Below are 23,948 nucleotides of genomic sequence, written 5' to 3'. Positions count from 1 at the left end.
TATGATTTTTTAGTGCTGTGTAGCTGGTACGCCGTTTGAGACTGGCTGTAGACTGGGACAAGTTGGGTAGACATTTCATTATATGGTTTAATGTTTTACTTGACTGGTAAAATATCAATCATTACTGCATTGATAATACCATCGAAAGCAATGATGTTCTCTTTATGTCTTCATGGCTTCTAATAAGAATGAATGTTTCACTTGACCTGACCTTGTTAGGCTGCATTTACCCTTTCCTATGTTGATACTTCTGGCTGGCATGAAGTAGATCTTATAAATGGGGTTGTGGGTAGCAACTTCTTGATCGTTTTAACAAGCTTTGCCAACTGCTACAGTGCTCCATGACCGGTGAGGTGTCTCAGGCATGTTGAGATCGTTAACCTAATAATACTCTTGCCTCCAATTTCAGAAACATAATTGCCTCCATAAAGAAGAAGAAGAATAATGTTATAGAAGTCCTAAATTCTAGAGGTAATTATGAGACATCTCCATTAGTATAGACCAAATATTAGAATAAATTAAATCTCCTCGTGTTCGATAACTCTTTCACGCTTAACACAGAGTTCCCTCTCTTTATCCTTTTTTATTATATATTGATGGAAATGATTCCTGAACATAGAGCCAAAAAGAACATTAGTTATATCAAAGAAATGTCTTATAATTACAAGAAACAGTATTACCTACACCCCTTGAAGATTAAAATGAATGGGGTGAAGCATAACAAAGACAATCCTTAAAAAGAAAAATTAAAAAAAAAAAAAAACCCATATACAACACACATTACACAGTCCTAACGCCAAACACCTAATATTTTTTGATATTTTAACTGTGTAGTTTAAACCATATACGAAACCCATTCCATAACAGCATCTATGAATTCTTTAGCTCCCTCACCTTCTCCCAACTGGAAAAGACCAACCTCAACACGGTATATACTACAGCCTTTATGCAAGAAATTGTAAAGTTCCAACACGAAGAGGGCCAGTACCATGGATATAGAAGTCGAAAAAACAGACTAATCAGATGCCGAGGGTACTGCCCAACCTGTTGTACACCAACGCTACTCAGAATCTTACGAATAATTTTTACCCGGTTTTGAATTTATGGAATAATAACAACAAAAAACAAACCATCATCATGAAACATCTAGTTAGACAAGAAGAATATGACTATGAAAAGTGAAAAGGAATAACTGGTAATTAATTGTAGAGCTTGATGCTAATTAGAAGATTAGGAAACTTGCAATAACTAAGTCAATGTATCATGGTAAAGTAATAGACATAAAAGAATAAATCAATAAAGTAAAGAAACTCACAGGGTAGAGAAAGTCCAAAGCATCCCAGGCTGCATGACGAACAGCCCTTGTAGGATACATAGGACCACCGGGAGAAGTGAAGCTATACAAACATGTCTTTAACCTTGTGCTCGTGGCCATTCTAAGTTCCATCCCTGCATAAGTCACAACATAATACATACGGTTGAAACCAACTATGATATGTAGACACTTTTACATATCTCAACCTCACAAGGAGTTGAAACAATTTACCTTGAAGAACTTTAATTTGTGAAAGGTAATGCAACAGAACTGGCTCCACCTTCAACTTCTGAAGCTGAAAAACAGCAGAGTTGCAACACCACATGAATATAACCTAACAATTATATACCAACTACTCACAAATAGCTGCCCTTGGGACGAAACTTAAATAAGGCTCGTCCATTAAAAGGGTCTGACTGACCAATTCTATTTTGCTATGTATTGAATAAACAAAAAATTTATCAACTCTACCTGATCTGCTAGTTCAATAACAAAGAAGTCAGCTGGAGTGCCAACCAAAAATGCGTTTGGAAAAACAGGAAAATGCTTTAAGAAGCTTTCAAGTTTATCAACTGCATAAAACATCACATAGAATTATGAGTAATATTATGCTTACATACTTTTAAGTACATAAATAAGTATACATATTATATGTCATCATGTGATTGGGTGTTATTTTATCTTTAATTTAAAATTATCAAATTACATGTTGACACATTATATGTGTACCCATTTATGTACTCAAAAGTGTGTACACATAGTTTTATTGTAGAATTATATATAAATTCTTATTCAATGGCAAATTTTTATATATAATAAAACCAACCTGAGTTGTAAAAAAATATAAACCTTGAAAGTAGAAGATACAGATCGCGCTGGGCCTAAAAAGTAATGAACAATCATCAACTTAATTAGAAAATAATTCCAAAGTTTCCATTATTGTTTTTCACATTACATGATAAAACTCAGCACCAAGTAAAACCTTCCAAAGATGTAATATCCAAATGAACAAGAACACTGGCTTACCTGACCAGGGATTTTATTTATTCGCTTGGGCTCCAATGCAACTTCCTCAAGAAGATACTGAATTCAATGTGAAAGACATGTATAGAATAGAATGAGAACAAAAATGAGGAAGAGCATTTGAAAATATTACATTCTGCTAAGTTGGCTTGATATTTATTACAGTATTGAAAGTACTCCTACCCGAAAAAGAGTTTGGAAGCGCCTTGTGTTTGACTGGATGTCAATCCTGTACATAGGCCAAGAATGACTTTTAACAGAAACCACTACGTTACAAGATAAGTGTCTTAAACACAAGGTTAAATTGCAAGTTTTGACATATATAATCACATATTCACTTCTTCAATAACCAGAAAAACCGAAATGAACCAGAAATTCTGTTCCATCACCCTAAATGATTATGAAAGCAACAAAAATTGGATCCTTCCCCAACATGAATAATCAAAATGGGAAAAAACTTGTTGCATTAACCAATATATGAATTCACTAATTTACAAAACAGGAAATCAAGACAGATTGAAGACTGTATGAAAAATGAAAGATTCACAGTAGTTCCAGTAAGGATAGCTATGGTAGGGAGTCACCAGAAGGAGTTACAGACGATAAGAAAAGATGAAGGTACAGAAAACAGTTTGTTTCAAAATGGTCAGAAACATAACAAATAATGTGAAATATCAGAATCCCATGCTATGAACTGACAAAATTCCATTTTTTTGGTACTCGACTGTCAAATTCTGGCTTTTAAACAATTGAAATTCATACAGCACTAGGTGCCTAATTTGTATAAAGGCAATGCGAGAATGAAATAAGATTTGTACTGAAACAGTTAAGCAGCAAGTTTACATATCTTGTATGAAAGGGAAGGAAGGGAGGAAAGGGCAGAGGTCGCAGCAAGCTGGGAAACACAGTGGGCAACCACACAGCACAACAGGAGCTGGACCACAGAGATATGGAGATGAAACATGGCAGCATAGGTGATAGGCCTGGCGGTTATGGAATGGTAGGAGTATTTTGGCTGGAGGAAGAGAGAAGGGAATCAAGGAGAAATTCTGCAAAAAGTAGATAAAAGGGAAGGAGAGAGCTGGACTCTCAAAAACCAAGCAATTGAGCTTTTCCGATTTACTGTTTCATTGTGATCACTGGTTCTGATGAATTGATTGGTGTGTATGTATAGGGGATGACGAATATGTTAGTTGTTGGATATTAATACAAAGGGAAAAGTTGATCAATGCTTTCTATTGAGTGGTATAGCAGTAGCCTTGTGGTTGTGTGAGTTTGTTCTGAAGTGTAACAGGTAGCTTTGGATTGAAGTTCTGCCAGCAAGTTCACTAGAACAGGAAGGAATTTCAGAGGAAGAAGCAGGTATTTATCAGAAACAGAATTGAGATTATATGAAATGAAAGAATGAAATTTAATTTCTGAAATATATTCGAAGACATGAAAAACGCATTACTATTGGCAATAAAGAGATCCAGCTTCCAGAGCCACTAAGGCCATCTCCACAACTAACAATTTAAGGAAAATCAATACTTCTATAATTGATGATATTCGTACCAGAAAACATTTGTAGCACCTTGAACAAGAGCAGATGAGTATCGTAAGAGTACTTCATTATTATTAAACTGAACTTCAAATAGCTGCAGCAAAGATACAACAATACAGCTCAACATCATAGGAGCAATAATGCAACGGAACAAGTTGTAATACTAAAATCTTCGTTGACCAAATAGGTAAGTAGTATTTTTAACAAGATGATTTACTACCCATGCTTTTGTCTAAGCAAAGAATCCATATAACTAAAACAAACCCTCATATGGACATATATCTAAATTCCTACGGCAATTGAAAGTTGTGATACAGCAAAAACCAAGTAATCAAGTCAAATGCAACTATATATTGTTAAATTTACAAATAAACAAGACAGAATCTGACAGTCATAATGATAAGATATGAAATAATATAACACTTCAACTATTTCTACTTTGAAATACAGAACAAGTCCAAATTCAAATTTTGACTCTTTGACCTAATCCAACACATTGCTTGGATATTTGGAGCCTCCAGACAAGTGATACATGACTGAACAGTAAAAAAGCTGATCCAAAAAAGAAAAAAAAGATGATCCGCCATCCAACTTGTCTTCAGTTGACAGGAAGCTAAATCAAATATCAATAAAAAGAACAAAAATTCAATACAACAACAAAGTTCAGGACAAAATCTTTTGTTACTTCAAAAGAGCCTCTTCATAGGAGAAAATTAAGGCAATAAAGTAGCAGTTTCCAAACGCTCTCAAGTTCCATCAAACAGACAATCATGATAGAAAAGACAGGTCTCAACAGCTTACATGAACTTGAGAATAATTAAATATCTAAAAGATTGATAGGAGATTCTTTGAATAATTTGGTTTCATCATTGAACAGAACTCTTGTGGGAAATAATAACCACAGCAAATTTGTTTTGAATGGACACGAAGTGTAATCTATAATTGAAAAGGTACAGGGCACTATGGTCATTTACATACCTGTTTGTGGAACAAGAGAGCAAAAATATGTGACGCAAATGACTGGCTCCACAGCTGGACAATCAAATCAAGGATTTGGTTTCCACTCTCAGGCACCCGAACATAATAATCAGCAAGGACATCATAAAAGCATAGTTGACCATCAAGATCATTCACAACAGGAAAAGTTATACCTTCTTCCTTGCTGAGAATTATATCTGTTTACAATTTGAATACAAAGTATGAGAACCTACTAGAATTGTGATTAGAACATAGCTTGACAAGTGAATCTAAACTTCCTCTAAATCAAAAGACTCATTCTTGAGATGAATAATAGTTTCTTTACCAACTAAACCGGTTCCAGTAAATATGATTTATGCATGTGCTTCTGGATGGTGCAACAAATGGCATTTGCTAAAACAACACTTTATAGGAGAGTATAATTAAGGGAAGTCCAACATAAAACATCTTGTGTATATAACATGGAATGCAGCACTAATTGTAATGTAGAATATTAACCTTGCAACAAAACATAACTTGCAAAAGTTGGATGTACATATTTCTTTCCGCATCACAAATATTCCGCTTTGCAGCCATGTCTCAGTATAGTAGCAAATCCAAAACTTCAAAATATGTTCCCTTTTATATAAAATTTCAGGCAAATATATTTCCATGACACATTACCTTTTATCCCATACTGACTACGGGGATACACCAGTGCAGCAAAATAATACTAACAGCAATACTTGAGCCCACCATCCTCAATTCAAACCACTCCTATCCTTCTACAAATCCCACAAAATATTTCCTAGTTCATTGTTCATTTATAAACATAACAAGAAAGACAATTATTTAATATGAGAGGGTAAAAGTTGTTATGATGGAAATGCACACAAAATACAAGTAATTTAACTAATTAACCAGAATGAAGAGGATTTGGAATTAGTAATAACAAGAAGCTCATCTTTATTGACTCATAACCTGAAACTCTACTCTTGCGCACATTAAAGAGAGGACAATCAATTATTTTTGCAACCTTGACTCACCTCTGGCTCGATCATCAATTTCTAAAGCCACATCAGCAAACAACTCTTGCAACAAGTTGCGTCTCTGCGAAGAAGAAGCCAGGGCCTACAATTAAGCATCATTTTTTTAAAAAAATTTATAAGTATTTATTGCTAATAATTTTCTAGCAAACATCTAATTACATTTATAAGCTCTCAAAAGACAACTCACACACACACACACGCACACACACACACACAAAAAGGAATTTCAATCTTATCATTCATTTAAAAATAGGAATTTAAAAGAGACTAGAGGCTTATTATATATGAAATTTTCAGTCCTTATTTTCCAAAATTTGATATTATTGCGTTTTTCTTACGAAACAAACAGAAAAGTCAACCACAATTTAAAACGAACCCGCTGAAGCTTCTTCTCGATTTCTTGAGTAAGCGCGTTCAGATAAGCTGAGCATCGATGCATTGAAGAAGTTTCTGGCATTTCGTTTCAGACCTCAAACAAAACTGATCTCATTTGATAGTCGTCGCAAAATCAAATCTCTTCACCCTCCTTAAAGCTTTTAGATACCTTTAATTTTCATCCACTGTTTTGTATTAAGCATCTACCGACCGTATAATTGCAAATAATTTAAATAACTAATGAATGGAATAAAATAACAAAAAAGAATCTAAGAATGGTGTATCTGGCGTGGCGTGGAAGCAACAACACACGACGCAGCGAGGCAGTGTAAGGAAATGGCACAAGCGGCGTGGCCGTGGTGTGTTGTTGCATTTTACACGTGTGTGATTGGATTGGATAAGTTATGAATAGATCAAATTAAGATCGATTTGATTGGATTTTACCTAAACACAGTATGGAATATCACTGTCGATGATTGTTCTCCACGTGTTAAAGTAATTATTTATTGACTTTTAACAGCGTACCCCAAATCAAGAATATTAATGTTTCTCTACCGTATACTATCATGTACGTGATTCTTTTAAAAATAATATTATATATAAATATTTTAAATATATAAATAAATATATATCTATATATATTATTATATAATTAAATATTATTTTTATTTTTAATTTAAAATTATTTAATTATATAATAACACATATTAAATATATATTTATTTATATATTTAAAATAAATATACATAATTTTATTATTATTTTAAAATACATTATTCCCCAATAATATAAAATTGATTAGAACATTTGAACACTTCCTCGTATTAACTAACACAACCTCCTTATCACCTTTATGATTAATGGGGGTCGTGCTCGTGATTTCGAGATCTATTGACAAGGTTCGAAGTTTTCAAGATTCTCAATCATGTCTTTATCTTTGAAAAACATTGCGCATTATAAGCTACATATCTCGCTAGTCCTTTGTACATAATCCAGGCATCACCTCACTTTCTACATAATCCAAAGTGATTTGCAGTCACAATGTACAGATATACAAGCATACAAACCGTGTACAGGCAGATATTAACAAGGATTACTTAGTAAGTTGATCAGGATCATTACAACCCAACATATGGCTCGAGATAAATGGTAGGAAACATAACCAGGATGCAAAGAACATAAATAAACTCACCAACCCATTAATACTCTTCTAACTCTATCTACAATGTCTTCTCTAGTTAACTTATTTGATAATTGAAATCTACAGTTTTCATCTAAAAGAAATCTGTAGACCTCCCATTCACGATCTGACGTTGAATATCTTCCAATTTCAGCCTAAAAACCAAGAGAGCAAAGTGTAAATAGCAATTTGCTTTTCAAAAATAAATAAATAAATAAAGCAAGAAATTCAAGAAGCCCATCTTCAAATTCTGCATCATGACTTGCATGTCCTATACTACCTTTAGCGAGAACAGAAGAAGAAATTGTTTGGTAGCCATCAATGCCCAAGCATAGGAAGCTAGTATTCGGAATATATATAAGAGGTCTATGCTAGGATGTGCTGCACCAAACCCCCTTCAACTGTCATTTAACAAGTCCATGGAAGCACAACATGCTGATGGGCTTTTGAATCACTTAACTTCTTAGGTAATAGTTTCTTACAGAGAAAATGCAGATCCCAAGTACTTTCAGAGCAAGTGTAACATCATAGAAAACTCGTGGTCTTCCATTTCCACATAACTCAACAGGGTTAGCAACCAAAAGTTCTGTATCTGGACCTCGATCTGTGATGATCGCACGTAATGGGTGAAGCATTTCCTCTTTCAAACGGGCACACAGTGCACTTTGCTTCTTAGGATCCACAATCTTTTTCCCATCCTTTTGCTGAATAAACAGGTCCAAATCTCGACAGCCTCTGGATTTTGGTGAGAATCGACCATAAGCTATCTGGGTAAGAAGAAACAACAAACAGCATGTATCAGCAATCATGAAATAGACATGCATAAAAACATATATACGTAGTAAACCAAATTTTCTTGTTGATGGTAAAAAGTTGGACAATTATGACAAAGTATGTAAATACATACCTGCATGTTGCAGTCTTTCAATGTTCTCATTATGTCATAAAGGAGTCCCTTGTGGTCGACACAATGTATTTGCAGCAATGTATGAGCTGGACTTAGTGAATTGTCAATTATAACATTTGCTTTCTTCAATTTTGTCATATCTAGGCTAAGGGCTTGTGATCGAGTTTCTTCTTCTGATAGCTTGGACCTAAATAATTCTTCAGCTACCACAGGAGACAAGGAAGAGACACCATGATGGTATTCATACTCTGGACCTGCCAACTGAAGTTCACAACTGATGCACGATTCACCTAACACAGTATACAATTGTTCGCACGTTTCATCCTGTCGTTGTTTTGTGTGTAAGAGCTCCCTGAACCACGATTTTGGAAAATAAAATAAATTGATAAATCTGTAGGATTACATCTTAACTTTTTGATTTACATTCACTAAAATCAAATTATTCTAAAGATGCTTTGATAAAGAAATGGAGGACCACTAATATGGGCATCATCTTTTCCTCTCCCAACATTCCATTGACATCTCAATCTAGAAATTTCTTTGTTATCATTTCTTCAATGTTTTATCTTTCAATTATCAATAGATATCTCAATAAGCAACAACTGAAAACATGAACTGATGCAGTGAAAATCAGAACAGAGAATATATTGATGATAGGTCCATTAGTTATGATGGTTTATCCAATCTCTCCGATCAATAACTATTCAAAACCCTAGTAAATGAACCATCAATAATTAGATTTACATCCATTAATATACAGCCCCAAAATGAGGGTACATTAATCTGATAATGAAAAGCCTTGCAAGCTCCATCAGAAAAATCATAAACATAAAGAGAAACTCATAAGAAAGCATTCTACAAAATGTCACCAAACAAGGTAGATGCAAACTGAAAACCAATTTATATAGATGACAAATGAAATAATACAGAAAATGACATTTGTTAGACCTTAGGTATACCTGGACCACTTAAATGGTCCAAATTGTATAAATTGTGGACTAAATTTCATCTGTGTGACAGAACACTGTGGTGCATGATTAAAAAAAACTTAAAATAAATAAATATTGGTCACATATAACCAAAGAAACTTGGGTATAGAATTTCAAAAATTGCCATCAAATATCATAAAGAAAACCCAAAATAAATCTCACAGGTTATCTGTTATAAAGAAGAGGTCCAAGACTCTTCCATCTGGTGTTGTCATCACTTTCACCCTTTGAATTGTAAGCTGAAGCTCACAAAGAACTTGAGTAACATCTGACATAAGAATTTTTAACCATTTCAGAACCACGAGTATACCATCACATTTTACAATCAGAACGAAATTAGAGTGTAAATATGTATATTACCATGCAATAATCCTTTGCGGTCAAGGCAAAAGAACTTTAGTAAGTAAACTGGCGAATATGAAGGGCATGTAGACTGCTGGGTTGAGTAAAATGGCACTAAACATGAGGGGCATATAGATAATAGGCGGTTCTTTAAATTTGACCATCTTAAAATAATCGAACCAGACCCAGGAAACACCCATAACACTATGTAGCACCATTTTCCGTCAGTTGAGATATCTGCCACCAGAAAAAGTATCCAAAAAAAAGGAGCCAGTAAGCAACACATAAATTTGATAAAAGCAATCCTGTTCTTTCTTCTTCTTGTTTTTTTCAAATGAATTTAAAAGGAAAAAAAAGAAAAAGAGGAAAGCCTAAATCCAGAACTAATAATCAATCACATTGCAGAAAAGTTCAAAGCCGTTCAACTAAAGAGGACGGAAAATTTCGAAGGCAACATTCCATTATATTAATTCTGGTTAATCAATAAAACATTATGTATTTTCAGACAGCAACTCAACGAATAATCAAACAAGTTCTAAAACTAATAAATTGCTCATCAACGATATTGGTATTAACAACAGCACTATATTCCATGTATTGCACACTTTAAATGTCTGCTAAGTAATTTTCATAAGTTAATTAATATTACCGAAAGTAAAATATGTCAAATATTGTGAATGAGATACTACACAAAAATTCTGCAGGGTTTTTCCGGAAAAAAAGAGAGAGATCATTTGCACAAAATTCGAAGCTTGCTTTATATGTAAAATGGAAATAAGTAAATTATGTGTTAATCAAAGATTTAAAAAATTTCAAGGAAACCAGCTGAAAGCCAAATTCAATCAAACAAGTCAAACTCTCAAGTTTTAATTAAGGCAAATATAATTTAAAATTACAGCAAAGAATACCTCCTTTAGCAATGTAAAGTCCGAAATCAAGAATTATTCTGCAAATATCGCACCCGAGGCCGGTTTTATCTGGACAATTAATTGTAATGACATGAGGATCTTGCGGAACTTTGCCCTTCTGGATTACAACGGCGTCGTCGCTCGGCACTCCCATAGTGAAAACTGGAAAGTTCCGCCACGATTTTCCTGCAGTGCTCGACCGTTCGTTCTATTACCTAAAAAGGAATGGTCAAGATCAAGACAGTTGAAGAGAGCGGTGAAGTGGGATAAATATGAGGCGCGGAGCAGCTCTGCTATTTGTTGGCCGCAAAATTGGGAAGTCCACGTCAGCAATCGAGATGTGTATGATCAACAAGTGGCCGCAGAGTGGTGGATGATTATTGATATTATCTTTTCCTGTACGTTTGATGAAATGGAGCTCAGCTTGGTGGACTTGTGGGGTTCATAAGGTGTCACTACAACAGTGTTAGTTGATTGTCCTCTTTGGACAGCGCTCACTGATTTTGTCGAAGAAAGTTTACAGAAGGTCAAGACCTGTGTCCCAACCAAAGTATCCTCCACTCTCAGTTTCCACCCTTTAACTTTGAAAATCTCATTTACTCACTCATAAACGGTTAAATTTAACGGAACCTCTATCTTTTTAAAATTTTATCTATTTTTTTCTCTCTAAACCCTAAAAACTAACAATTTCTCTTATATGCTAAGTTTTAAAAAATAATATTTCCCTCCTTTAGGGTTTAATTTTCAAACTTCAACATCATTGTCGACGGTCTTTTCCTCCCGAAGCTTTCTCTCCCTCCAATAAACTCTCTCCACTCAGCTAGACATTTAATTGGATGTCAACTGAAGCTTGAGAGACAAAGAGGTTTGTGGGAAAGATGGAGCGATAAAGCTCTTCGTCTTCGTCTTCGTCTTCGTCTTCGTCTTCGTCTTCCAAGCTTCATTTGACGTCGATTAAATGTCCAATTGAGTAGAGAGAGATCACTAGAGAGACAGAAAGCTTCGAGAGGGAGAGACCACAGACAATGACATTGAAGATGACACTAGAGTTTGAAAATTAAACTTTAGTAAGAGAAATATCATTTTGTAAAACATAATCTAGAAGACAAACTTTTAGTTTTTGGGGTTTCTAAGAGGAAAGAAAATTAAATTTTAATTTATTTTTAATATTACAGATAAAATGACGATTTTACTCTTGAAACTAATAGACTTAACTCCCCATAAATAGGTGTTTGAGATTTTTCTTTACCCTTTACAGAAGGTCCTTACCAACTAAAAGTCTAAAACGCTGAAACGGCAAAAGTTATGTCAAAATTTGTTTATTGCAAGACTATTAACATCCAACTATCTGTTGGCGAGTAAATATGTGTAAATGAGAAGCACACCGAATCAGGGGGATTCCGGTGTACAGATTTTAAAAACGGATACATAACGAAAAGTCAAACAATTTTTATGTGATTTAAATAAGCTGATCTGTTTTTTATTTTGACTTTCTTCGTTGATTATTCTTTACTCATTGTTCAGACACGGATTGAGAGGGTTACAATTCGGTTAATCTGATCATAATGTTGATTTTGTATTTACTGTTGATTTTTGGAAGTCTTGCTATTTTGCTTTGATTCTTGGTTGCGCATTCAACAACTGCCATCTTAACATTGCGTTCTAAGGTTGCTTTTAACGCTGACACTTCTCCAAATAACCATTGCAGTTTTCGCTCATCTATGAGTTACGAAAACTTCTTCCTGGATAGGTCTTCCACAAAAGAATTCAAATTCCTAAAAGATGAACTTTTCATGGGAAGATTAAAGAAAGCTACCAAACTTCACAAGTTGAATAAGGTAGGGTAAATCAATTAGTGGAGCACCTGCCTCATGCTAGCCGATTCTTTTCTTTACCATTATTGACTCCTACCCTACCAACTGCCTTGGTTCTAGGCCAACCCTTACTTATCTTGCTCAACGTTGCATATCAATTGCTTGAAGCAACTAGTTAAGTTGAAGTTTTATGACTAAAATAAAGAAAATGGAGAGACCAACCACGAAGGGGAGAGTAAGGGAGGCTGCTCTAGAATCTACCCACCTTTCGATTTAGGTAAATAATTAAATAACTATGCAGTTTATAAATTCTTGACAGTTCAGTTAGTAGCGTTTTTTCATCAATACGAGATGTTAATGGGTATTTTTTTTATTATCCACTAGCGAACATGTTAAGTATCTCTTGAGAGCTAAGGATGTAGAAGATATCCTTCAGGGTCCTTTCGCTTTAGTTATAAGTTTTTGGTGATCATTCTTCAGTTGTTATTTGCTACTCTAAAAGTCTTAATTTTTTTATTTGTGAATTAAAATACTTAGCCAATCATTTTTCACTAGTCGGAATCTGATAATTGCTTTTGAAAGTTGATTTTATTATACACTTTTAACACAAAACAGTTGCCCAGAGTTTCAAGAGGCCAAATAGCAATACAAAAAATCCTCTTTTGCACAAATAAATACCACATAGTTAATCATGATTTCAATTAGTTGAACCAGAAATGTATTGAACATTTATTATGTCATATGTGTGAAAAATGTCAGTCAAATCATTTTAGGTATGATGTTAAGAAAATGTAGTTTATCCTAATGGAATCTTAATCTTTTGACTTGTGAGTTGGAGTGTTAAAATGAGTTGTTTTCCTTGGTCACTATCTACTATTGCTTTTGAGAGTTTACATTATGGAGGATTTTGTACCACACAACAATCGCCCCAATTTCAGCAGTGCAAATAACATTGCAAAAATCTTCTTTTTCGCAGAAATAATTACCACATAGTTGGTCATGATTTCAACAAGAGGGCATCTCAATCAAGTCATTTGAAAAAGGCTAAAAGACTTATTCGCACCCAAGATATATTGAAATCTCAGTAATCTCCCCAAACTTTTAAAAATCTAAATACTCACTTATCTATTAATGTTAACTGTTATAATTAAAAATAAAATAATTATTTAAATATTTTTATTTAAACAAATAAAAATTAATTTTTTTAATTAAAAAAACTAATTATTTTTTTAAGTACAATATTTCAAAGTTTGAGAGAAATAATTATTAATTCTAAAATATAAAATCCTAAAAATCATATATATTAAAAGTGAAAAATTAATTTTATAAAATTAAACTAAGAGAAAATAATTAATTGTTAAAATTAAAAAAAATTAATTTTTATTTGTTTAAGTAAATTAGAGAAATAAATAAATAATTTCTAAAATTAAAAAAATCAATTTTTTAAATAAAAATTTCTAACTAACAACTTTACTCATAATTATAACAACGAAAACCACCAAATGAATATTTAAACCGCTTTATGTTTTCACTCAACCTAAAGTGGGAATAAATCTTTGGGCCTTTGAAAAACTATGATGTGTTGAGAGACACGCTTCTTAACCGTAGTAGATGCTGAACACCGGTTTGGGTGTGATTTTGAATGGCTTATATGTTCTTCAGCTTATTTCCCAAATGTTTATAAAATAATTGTTAGGCCCTCACAAAGTATACTTGAGGAAACCTTAAAAACCTCTAGTTTCGAAAATCCTAACAATTCTTGCTTTCTTAGTTATCCTTAACCAAAATTGAGAAATTTTGGTCTCTGTTGAGCTGATTATGGGAATAATTTTCTTTGAGGCTTCCTTCTTTAAAGCTCTTGTTAATAAATTAATATATGAACAGAAAACAACCACATAATCTCAACTATTTCTTCTTGGATTTCCAGAGCATCAAAATAACACAGCATATAGCTTTAAAAACCAGAAAGTATTTCCAGGAACTTAAGGTTTATATTGCATCAATATTCAATAGAAACACGTTACAGAGAATTACAGAATCACAAGTTCCTAGCAAAATAACAGCCACAAATACCAGATCTAGATCTAGAGTAAAAATCTATTAACAATCAACTACCCAACAGCTAAATCCTGAGATAAACACCACCCAGGAACCTACCCTCCAAAACCATAGAGGGTTCTGCCTTGCCTCTTGAGCGCGTAGACCACATCCATGGCCGTCACGGTCTTTCTCCTGGCGTGCTCAGTGTATGTCACAGCATCGCGGATCACGTTCTCCAAAAATATCTTGAGAACACCACGGGTCTCCTCATAGATCAAACCGCTGATACGCTTAACCCCACCCCTACGAGCCAAACGACGAATCGCTGGCTTTGTGATACCTTGAATGTTATCACGGAGAACCTTACGATGACGCTTGGCTCCTCCCTTGCCTAAACCCTTGCCTCCTTTTCCACGACCCGACATCTTTTATGGCTTTGAAGTCAAAAAAGTTTTCTGAAAGGAAAGTTGTTGAGTTTGTAGTATTGCCGTGAGCGCCCTTGATTTGTGAATTAGAGGGGATATTTATAATGTGATTAAATTTTTTAACCGACGGCACAGAGGCTCGATCCGCGTGAAACACTGGATTTGAAAAGTTTTGTTGATAAAGTATTTTCACGCGCGTTGGGGCTTTTGGATAGAGGCGGGATTAGTTTTTGATCGTTAGATTTAAATTTATCGACGGTTCAAAATAAAGATCCGCGTGAAAGGACGCTAATTGCTTTAGATGTTTGACACGTGCTTTGCTTTCAGGGATTGGAAAGTGGATATCTTGTGGGGTGGAATAATGGCCGTTGGATAATCCCTTATCGACGGCTAATGTGTACGTCATGGGATGAGATGTGAACCGTAAATAAGGTGTTGATCGACGGTTCAAAAGTATCTGTATTCTGGCGGGTTGTGAAAGGCAACATTTTGGAAGAGTAGCCGCGTAGCACGTGCAATCAGCGTGACTTGCATGCCATCTAATCCCAAAATTTCTTTTTTTTTTCCCCGCTAAATAAATTTTTAAGTTTCAACCACACATCATTGCTTTGGTAGATCTCAATAAATTATATATATATGTATTTTGAATATGTAAATAAATATATATTTAATATAAATTATTATATAATTAATTAATTTTAAATTAAAAATAAAATAAAATTTAATCATATAATAATACATTTAAATATTTATTTTTTTGTGTACTCAAAATATATACATATAATATTATTTTATTAATGTATTTATAATTATATTCATATTTGAAAAACCAAACTAAAGTAATTTGATTCCCATTCAAATTACTTAATTAATTAATTATATATTTTAATAATCAAAAATCAAAATAAGTGTCAAAATGGTCAGATTTTGACTGGTTTTCAGAAAGAAATGAGGTGTTAGTAGTGGGGTTGATGATGTATAAGAGTAAATCATTGGAAAAAAATAATTGTATAAAAAAAGAGAATGAAATTTTTAAAATATAAGTATAATATTTTAAATTTTAGAGATAATGTTAATACTAATATATAGAAACCTTAGATAATGGATATAAAAATGTAATTTTTTTTAAAAAAGTTAAGAAGAGAACTATAATTTTTTAAAATTAAAATAAAATATTTAAATTTTTAAATTTTTAAACTTAGTAGGTTGGGGACTGCATTTAACCTTGGGTGGGAATAACTTTTTTACGTATAAATATATACTTGCCCGACATAACCAACAAGTGGCTGTAGTTTAGTGGTAAGAATTCCACGTTGTGGCCGTGGAGACCTGGGCTCGAATCCCAGCAGCCACATTTACCTTTACTTTTTATCAAAGCCCCAATTACTTTCTGACAGTTCAATTGATTGCTGCAAAATTGCAAATCACGAAGTGGCTTGTTTTGAACAGTGTATGCAGCAGCGGCCAGAAATTTATAATCATGAAACCCTCAAAACCTTGTATGGATCCAAAGATATAAACATCTAGGGTGCGTTTGACCGGGAGAATTTATTATTATCTTGGTAATCTATCTTTTATTTCTTTATTTGGTTTGTCAATAATAAAATATTACAGTAATATTTTATTACCAATGCTGACATGACAAGTAATATAGGTGGTAATCTGATTACCACCTTCACCTTAGGTATTTAAAGATTACTAGGTAATCTTGAGTTTATTATAGAAAAATTATTATTTATTAATTTTTTTAAATAAAAATAAATTTATTTTTAATTAATATGATAAATAATATAAAAAATATTTAAAAATAATTATATTTACGGACATTTAAGTAAAATAATTTACTAGTAATCTTTTATTACTTTTAACCAAATACAATAATTATTTATACCTATCAAATTTTATCAAACATAGTAATCATTTATACCCAATAATCTTATAAGTAATCTATCTTCAAGGTAATCTTTCTATTTTAGTAATCAAACATTATCCAAACCAAACGTCCCCCTAGATCATAAACACATGACACATCCACCTTCCACGGAGCATCCATTCTTGTTTCTTCCCTTTTCCGTGGGTAGTTATGACCCCAAGGCACCACTGCCACTGACCCAGATGGCAACTTCCATAATAGGTTATCCTCATTTGCAGCCATTGGTTTTATCTAAGGTAGTTCATCCTAACGTGAGTGGATTCCTTCCTTCAGCATCGCTTTCGTCTGTGCCCACCACTATAACTACTTCTCTTCCCTTCCTTCACCACTATAAACTGTAAAAATGGTTGATGATCAAAGAGAGACATGCGGGTTCAGCAGGAAGTTTTAAAATGGTATAAAGCCTGAATCTTTAAAAGACTCAGTTGGCTTCAGAATTCAAATAATATTTGGTTGCAGTACTATTCCATTATTTAAAAAGTTTCTTGAACATTAGCTTCATAAATGCAAGTAGAAATGGCCATTACCACTGGACTGACCAAAAAGAACATGCAGAAATTGAGGAGACTGGGCAAAATTCAGTCCTCATAAAGGTTGGTGGCATTGTCTGCCATGGCACCACCAGAGATGTAGTTGTAGCAGAGCAGTATAATGTTTTCACTCCATATGTCCATTCAAGCATGTACACGAGTTTGGTAAGATGGGAGCCGGAGATATTACAGATATTCAATTGTATACCAAAATTCCTTGAGCAATCGACTATGCAAAACAAAGATACAAGTGGTGAAAGGGTTTCTTATTTGACTCTCTTTCTTTGACAGGTATGATCAGTCTTCTGCTGCGTAATTCAACATCTACACCAACACTTAATTTGTGAGTTATTGTCCCTAAGGCTTTTAATACTGCTAAATTACAGCATGTTCAGAAATTAAACTCAATACCATAGCATGCCAGAAGCTTGACAAAACATAGTTGGCAACTTGATTTTATAGGAGACATGCATCTAAAAGAAAGAAAATGAAAATATTTTGTCATCTATAGATTATTTAACATATCCAGGAGCAAAACCCTGGAGAATAATAGAGCATCAAAGGGAAATATTTAGATCTGGTTCTCTTTTACCTCATCTAGGCTAAAAGGGTCAGCTCTCAGGATTAATGATTCCCGCGATAAGAGCTATAAGAGCCCAGAACATTAGAATGCTTATCACAGCAGTTCTTAACACCTGATCACAGTTACCTATAACATTGATGTCATCGTGATAAGACGGATGAGGAGAAGGCAAATTCTCATCGTAACTGTTTTCTGTATATGGCTGTATTTTGCTCTTCTCATTTGAGCTTGGTTGCTGGATATCATGAATGCCAATGCTTGAACATTTCATGCATGAGCAATTTCCACCAAGACATGAAGGGAGAGTTTCTATGTACTCTGAGAGAACCTTGCGATACATTTCCCCTTCAATTTTGACCTTTTTCCGGGTGACAGGTTTCAGAATCTAAAAAAGAGGCAAACAATTTACACACAGATGGTGAAAGAACCCTACTGAAGTCACAAATTCCACCCTAAAGCAGAGGGTACTAGGAAAATAAAAAGAGATGAGGAGAAAACCGTACTCAGAGAACAAAAAATGTATTAACTCCTAATCAGTGTAAGAAGCTTCACCTGAATAAAAGTCTGAGTAATATCTCGAACCACTGGAGGAAGATGTATAACCAACAAACAGCCAAGACGATCAGGATAATGATCTTGGAGAAGGGAAGAGCAAGACTGCATTATTTGCATGGGAATCCTCAGGGGAGATAGTCCATCACAATCCACCAAAACTGTAATTTGAGGATTATCTGCTTTAACTAGGTGCAAAACTCCAAGCTCCACCTGAGATACTGTAATGCAAATATTCATTAATGTCATAAATGAATTAGAAATGTTGGCAAAAACAAAATTATATCAACATAGAAAAACCCAGTTTGGGACTAAATAGTTGTGCATGTAACACTTTGAAACTCGAATGGACATCAGAGTGAAGATAGATATTTCAATGAACAATGCTATGTGCACTTAGTTTTGAGTATCCAATTAAGTATCTAAATGATATGTCATTATGTGATTGGTTGTTACTTTATCTTTAATACAAAATCACCTAATTACATGAAGACACATCATTTAGGTACCTGATAGAGTACTCAAAATTGAGTGCACATAGCCAAGCAGTGCAAGAAACTTATCATTTATAATGGCAGACTACTTTTGCAAACTTAGAAAACTAGTCATTCAAACATTTGTAAACACAAGCAGTCCATCATGCTAATATGAATTCAAACATGCCTTTAACAGGGTAAATATATGATATCATTGATTTAATTAAATCTAAAATTGTAGTCAAGGAAGTTGGCCATTGAACTAGAACTTTCTCATAGGCAATGATCTTCGTAAATAAATGGAATTTTTTACATGCAAATAGTGGCTTGATCTTTTACATCATGAGACCCCTGAAAAAATTTATTTGCACGAGCAATCATTTGATGTGGAACTAACTGAAAAACAGAAAAGACTAGATAGAACTGACACATCATATGTGTACATCCATTCAAGTATTCATAAATGCTTTCCATCACCAGTAGATAATGAACTCAATTATAGCTACTACTATATACAAAGAAGATGAAGGTTCCAATGGAGATTTCTAGATGGAAAGATTTTAGATTTTTCAATATTTCAAAAAGGGGGGGAAAAAAGCCCTTTTGATTAAAAAGAGATAACATGCTCATATAATTTCAACTGGAAGAAAGCCTTCAACTTGCAAAGAAGAATCCCCATAGACTACATGAAATATATCCAGAATTTATTACAGAAAAAGAAACATACTAATTGCTTGTGCGAAACGAGGTCTGTCACAAGATGGCAAGACATGGCAAGCAAGTCCAAGTCTTACTATTAGGCAAGGTCGGTGCTGGACATCCAATCCATGCCAAAAGACCAAATCCGACCACATCTGAAGCTCTTCTTCAGAAAGAATCCTGTATGTCTCCCTCCAACGTATTGTCTTTTTAATTGATGCTAGCAAGCATGAGAAGTCACCATTTGCAGCAGTGTAAAATCTATGAAGCTCATCCTTGTTAAGTCTGCATAAACACTACTATGTCATGGTCCACTGCAAGAAGAGAAGCCAAGAAATAGAAAGATAAATATGGCATCTATATAAGCACGAGTACCAAACCAGTAGACCTGGGTTATGTCTTCCAAAATACCATGACAAAATGATGGCTGAAGACTTTTTTAAAGGAGAAATAAATCTGAAGCATAATGAGTAATAATTATATAGAAGGGTCATTCATGAAAACGGAAAGGTATTCATTTCCACAATAACAGTTTGTTAAGACCTAAGGTGCACAAGAAGAGAGGTAGGGGCAAAAACAGAGAAGCACAACCCTATGGTGAGGAGAGGCAATTGGGCACTGTTGCAAAAAGAGAGGGACACATGGGAGGCAAAGATGAATAGGTAGAGAGCAATATAAAGGAGACATGAGAGAGAGAGGGAAAGAAGAAATTGGGAAGAATTGGAAAAAAAGGGACACATTAGCCTTAGGGAGGACCTGGCACCTCTATTGCCAGATTTCTTTTCTTTTAATTACTTTTAATCCATTTTCGATTTGGTCTGGTTGTTGAATTGGAGATTTGTTGCTTCTGGAATATACATATATCAATATTCTGTTGAGTTCGGTTCATTTTCTTTCTTGCTCAATTGTGCTGCTTGTTGTGTGGAATTGGACAGGTTGAAATAGGTTGCTATCAAATTGATATTAAACCAATGAGATCTGGACATGGATTGCAAAAGGATGGAGGGTAGAGTTGATGTGGAGAAGATTCTGGAGGCAGTGAAGGAGAAGCTAAAATCTAGGGAATCCAGGTTAGATGATTTGGCCAGAAGATTTCAGACAATGAAAAGATGGCTGAAGGAATGGAAGATATTGCTTCTACCACCACCATCATCGTTGTCTGAGAAGGAAATCGTAAGAAGGAAGGTGATTGAGGAAGACATAAAAAAAGTAAAAAGAAATTAAAGTGACACGACCTGATCCAAAACCTCCCTTATCCAACCCGGGACCCAGCCCAATTCTTACTCAAAATCCAACCCAACCCTCACTTTTTATTAATTACCCCACCAGCGCAAGCACAACTATTTCCCAAGCCCAATTACTTACCTTTGTAATCCAACCCATTTCCTCACTAATCTATTCACCCACTCATATTAGCCCACCCACACTTAACCACTCCAACCCACATATCAAAAATTCAAACACAAGACCGGACCCAAAACCCAATTGGTCCACACCAACCTAGATACCACATACACCCCATCCGACTCATTTCCACACAAACCCAAATATAAACAATAAACCTGATCTAAAACCCAATAGGTTTATCCCAATACTCAACAATCCAAACCCAGCCCACTATTCACTCATTCTTTATTACACAAATCAACTAAGTTCACCTCAACCATTCTTGAGTCTATCCCAATAACTCATGCTAGTTAGTTTGCTGTCTGCCTTGTGGTGGGGTAGTATTGTTTTCTTTCATGCTAGATTGTGTTGCTTGTTGTGTGGGATTACGTAGGTTGAACAGGTTGAAACCACAATTCTAGAGCAATATTCATAATTGGTGTATCAAAAGGTAAGTTGCTTGAACCAAATTTGATGATACTTTTAGTTGGCATTATTTATTAGGATTATACAGATGCTATATCCTTACAAATGCAAATCTGAAACTAACCTTTCTGGTAAATAGATCCCCTGATTCTCAAGCTCCTTAGAGAGTTTTATCAACCAATTTTCTGATGTGAGACTCGTAGGACCTTCTTCACAGCCACTGCATATATAACATGAAGACAATAAACTAAATTACCATTATAAGTAAAATACCAATATAATTGCAACATCAACCTTATATTCCTTGCCTATCTAGATACCTTGTAACTGGAGGGGAATGCACAGATGATATCTCAGGAGGACTTTCAGAATTTGCATGAGAAGCACTAATACCATATGAAGTTTCATCACCGCATTCTGACCTTTCAGAGACAGCCTCAGCAATTGAAAGGACTAATAATGGCCTTGACAACATCTGCATGCACCAAAGACGATAACCAACAAACATTTCATAGACATTAATATAACTGAAAAAAAGAACTTAGATATTGAAACAGACCTGGAGCAACACACAAGTTCAAGTACCTATCAGATATGCTTTGTGCCAAGAAATCAAAGAGATACCATCAGCATTTTTTTAACATCTCAACTAGCTCAATGCATATCCTCAGGTCAACTGTATATGTGCATCTCAACCCGAGCAGAAGAAATAATTAGGCAGTGCTCATATTTGTGATTGGAAGATGCTTATGAAGGTATGATATGAACTTCTAGTAACTCATAATAAAAAATAGAAATAGTAAGACTAAGAATCATCAAGATGCTTGCACTCTGGTGTAAACGGCAAAGTCCTCTAGGGCACAACTTTAACTTTTCTACATATTATAGTCAATTCCCTTACAAGCAAGTTGATGAACTTTTATACTTAAAGGATAGAAAACAATACTTATGCAGGCAGTAATTAATAAATTAGTTGAATTCATAAAATTTCAGTGAAGCATATCTATGAAATTTTCATGAACTGTAAGAACAGACCTGCATCCCTCTAATCAAACCCTTGAAGAGAGCCCATCTCTGAATCCACTTAAATGGTGGATAGCAAACAACTTGTAGAGCCTGAAGACCACGCCATAAATTTGGACACTTAGCCTTTGAAACCCTTCGAACAATCTCTAATACAGCAACTTTGAATAAAAATGTTGCAATATGAGCAGCTGCACCAACACTGATATTCTTACCACGGCTTAATATAGCAAGGTGCCAACAATAACTCCAAGAAAATGCTTTTGGGCCAGAGGTAACTAGATTTATTTTGGAACCCTTTTCCCACCAATGACACTAGACACTTGAGAGTTCCTACTTGAGGCTGAAACAAAGGGTGGATCTTCCATTGAAGATAATTGATAAGTTCCTGAATCAACATTCCCAGTTAACTAGTAGACATTTTGCAGTGAGCCTCAAGAAGACTTATCTCAAGCACCTTTATAACAGTCCAAAACTCATTAATCTCTAATAAACATAAAACAGCAACACTACTAATTCTACCAGCATGTTTAAAATAATTTTTTTAAAAAAAAACGAACTACTAATTATATCAGACTTATAATGTTCCAAGAGAGTTTCACCTGTGAATAGTATTATCTAGATTATCTAGATTTCAACAGCGAAGGACGATATAATTTCCACTTCTAAGTTTCTTAAATATATTCACACAAAAAGTACCCGCTACACCCTAATAGAAGTCTCCGGATAAAAATAAGTTCGTCTCCAGCTTTGCAAATGAATAGATACACGGACACGGTCTTCCTAAGTTTTCCGAATATATTTTGCTGCTAAAAATTATAATTCGGCACAGAAAAAAAATCTCGATAACTTCCATCATTTCCACACAGAAGCATCACTATGAAATAATGAATACAAATTACATAAAACAAAAAAATGGCCACAAAGTTTAGCGCTGAATGCGAAATTTCACCAGGATCTGCTTCCACGAGAGACGATGACAGAGTCAGAAGTTGAATTTGACGGTTTGCAGCCCGATCGTTCCGAAGAATTGTATAATCGTTTTAATAAAAGAGAGAGTTTAAAATTGGAGTATGCGATCATATACAGCTATCAGAAAGAAGAAGAGGCATGTACGGACCCAACGAAACGACAGCTCTTCGATGCTCGTGATCTTTTTGAGAGTTTCGGAAGAAAAAATTTTCAGCTTTTTTTAAAAAATAATTTTCAGGAAAATTAAATGCATATTTTCCTAAAATTAAATGTACATTTTCCAAAAATATATATATTTTTTTTTGCCGGTTTTCATACATCTTTGATCCAACGCCCAGTCATAAATTATTATTAAAATATTAAAAAAATTTAATTACCAGAGGAAAATGAATCCAAATAAAATAAAATGAGATTTGACAGATGACAGCCTCTAACCTGCTCACAGCATGCACAAGTCCACGTTCAACTTCAGCATCTTCAATATGAGACCACGGGTAGCGC

General features: G+C 34.3%; 3 protein-coding genes, 1 non-coding gene and 1 pseudogene across 5 annotated transcripts; 1 reads left to right on the top strand and 4 right to left on the bottom strand.

Annotated features, from left to right (window-relative positions):
• Window positions 1-616: 616 nt before the first annotated feature.
• LOC123203503 lies at window positions 617-6,635 on the bottom strand. Its single transcript, XM_044619862.1, has 11 exons — window positions 6,264-6,635; window positions 5,885-5,969; window positions 4,860-5,056; window positions 3,893-3,975; window positions 2,522-2,567; window positions 2,342-2,398; window positions 2,142-2,196; window positions 1,787-1,887; window positions 1,547-1,610; window positions 1,316-1,449; window positions 617-1,044 (listed from the first exon to the last, which is right to left on the bottom strand). Exons 1-11 carry the CDS (start codon window positions 6,342-6,344, stop codon window positions 871-873), a joined length of 1,077 nt encoding a protein of 358 aa, XP_044475797.1. The 5' UTR covers window positions 6,345-6,635; the 3' UTR covers window positions 617-870.
• Window positions 6,636-7,242: 607 nt separating this feature from the next.
• LOC123209584 (ACT domain-containing protein ACR9-like) lies at window positions 7,243-11,104 on the bottom strand. Of its 2 annotated transcripts, none has more exons than XM_044627685.1 (6): window positions 10,589-11,103; window positions 9,699-9,917; window positions 9,501-9,606; window positions 8,350-8,701; window positions 7,925-8,209; window positions 7,243-7,597 (listed from the first exon to the last, which is right to left on the bottom strand). In XM_044627685.1, exons 1-6 carry the CDS (start codon window positions 10,740-10,742, stop codon window positions 7,451-7,453), a joined length of 1,263 nt encoding a protein of 420 aa, XP_044483620.1. In that variant the 5' UTR covers window positions 10,743-11,103; the 3' UTR covers window positions 7,243-7,450. The 2 variants fall into 2 exon arrangements, 1 of the variants encoding a protein (XP_044483620.1); XR_006501090.1 differs by having other exon boundaries at window positions 7,442-7,597; window positions 7,723-8,209; window positions 10,589-11,104.
• Window positions 11,105-14,373: 3,269 nt separating this feature from the next.
• On the bottom strand, window positions 14,374-14,960 carry LOC123209693 (histone H4). Its single transcript, XM_044627822.1, has one exon. The coding sequence runs from the start codon at window positions 14,865-14,867 to the stop codon at window positions 14,556-14,558; it is 312 nt and encodes a 103-aa protein (XP_044483757.1). The 5' UTR covers window positions 14,868-14,960; the 3' UTR covers window positions 14,374-14,555.
• A 1,189-nt stretch (window positions 14,961-16,149) lies between these two features.
• TRNAH-GUG lies at window positions 16,150-16,221 on the top strand. The gene has a single exon. It is a non-coding gene; the product is annotated as a tRNA-His (tRNA).
• Window positions 16,222-17,758: 1,537 nt separating this feature from the next.
• Window positions 17,759-23,003, bottom strand: LOC123208635 (annotated as a pseudogene).
• Between the last annotated feature and the right edge of the window lie 945 nt (window positions 23,004-23,948).

This window comes from Mangifera indica, chromosome 2, assembly GCF_011075055.1.
Source record: "Mangifera indica cultivar Alphonso chromosome 2, CATAS_Mindica_2.1, whole genome shotgun sequence".
In the NCBI taxonomy this organism is placed as follows: Eukaryota; Viridiplantae; Streptophyta; class Magnoliopsida; order Sapindales; family Anacardiaceae; genus Mangifera; species Mangifera indica.
The sequence above is the reverse complement of the archived record's forward strand: the minus strand, read 5'-3'. Positions and strand labels throughout refer to the sequence as shown.

What these genes read in the sequence shown, in the direction of transcription:
- LOC123203503 (XM_044619862.1), bottom strand. Translation starts at nt 6,344, where the DNA reads ATGCCAGAAACTTCTTCAATGCATCGATGCTCAGCTTATCTGAACGCG. An exon ending in TATATTTTTTTACAACTCAG is followed by an intron (nt 1,888 to 2,141) that starts GTTGGTTTTATT and finishes TGTTTTATGCAG; the next exon opens with TTGATAAACTTGAAAGCTTC. An exon ending in CTTTGGACTTTCTCTACCCT is followed by an intron (nt 1,045 to 1,315) that starts GTGAGTTTCTTT and finishes GGTGTACAACAG; the next exon opens with GTTGGGCAGTACCCTCGGCA.
- LOC123209584 (XM_044627685.1), bottom strand. Translation starts at nt 10,742, where the DNA reads ATGGGAGTGCCGAGCGACGACGCCGTTGTAATCCAGAAGGGCAAAGTT. An exon ending in CCGCAAAGGATTATTGCATG is followed by an intron (nt 9,607 to 9,698) that starts GTAATATACATA and finishes TTCTTATGTCAG; the next exon opens with ATGTTACTCAAGTTCTTTGT. An exon ending in TTGGGATCTGCATTTTCTCT is followed by an intron (nt 7,598 to 7,924) that starts GTAAGAAACTAT and finishes CTTGGTTTTTAG; the next exon opens with GCTGAAATTGGAAGATATTC.
- LOC123209693 (XM_044627822.1), bottom strand. Translation starts at nt 14,867, where the DNA reads ATGTCGGGTCGTGGAAAAGGAGGCAAGGGTTTAGGCAAGGGAGGAGCC.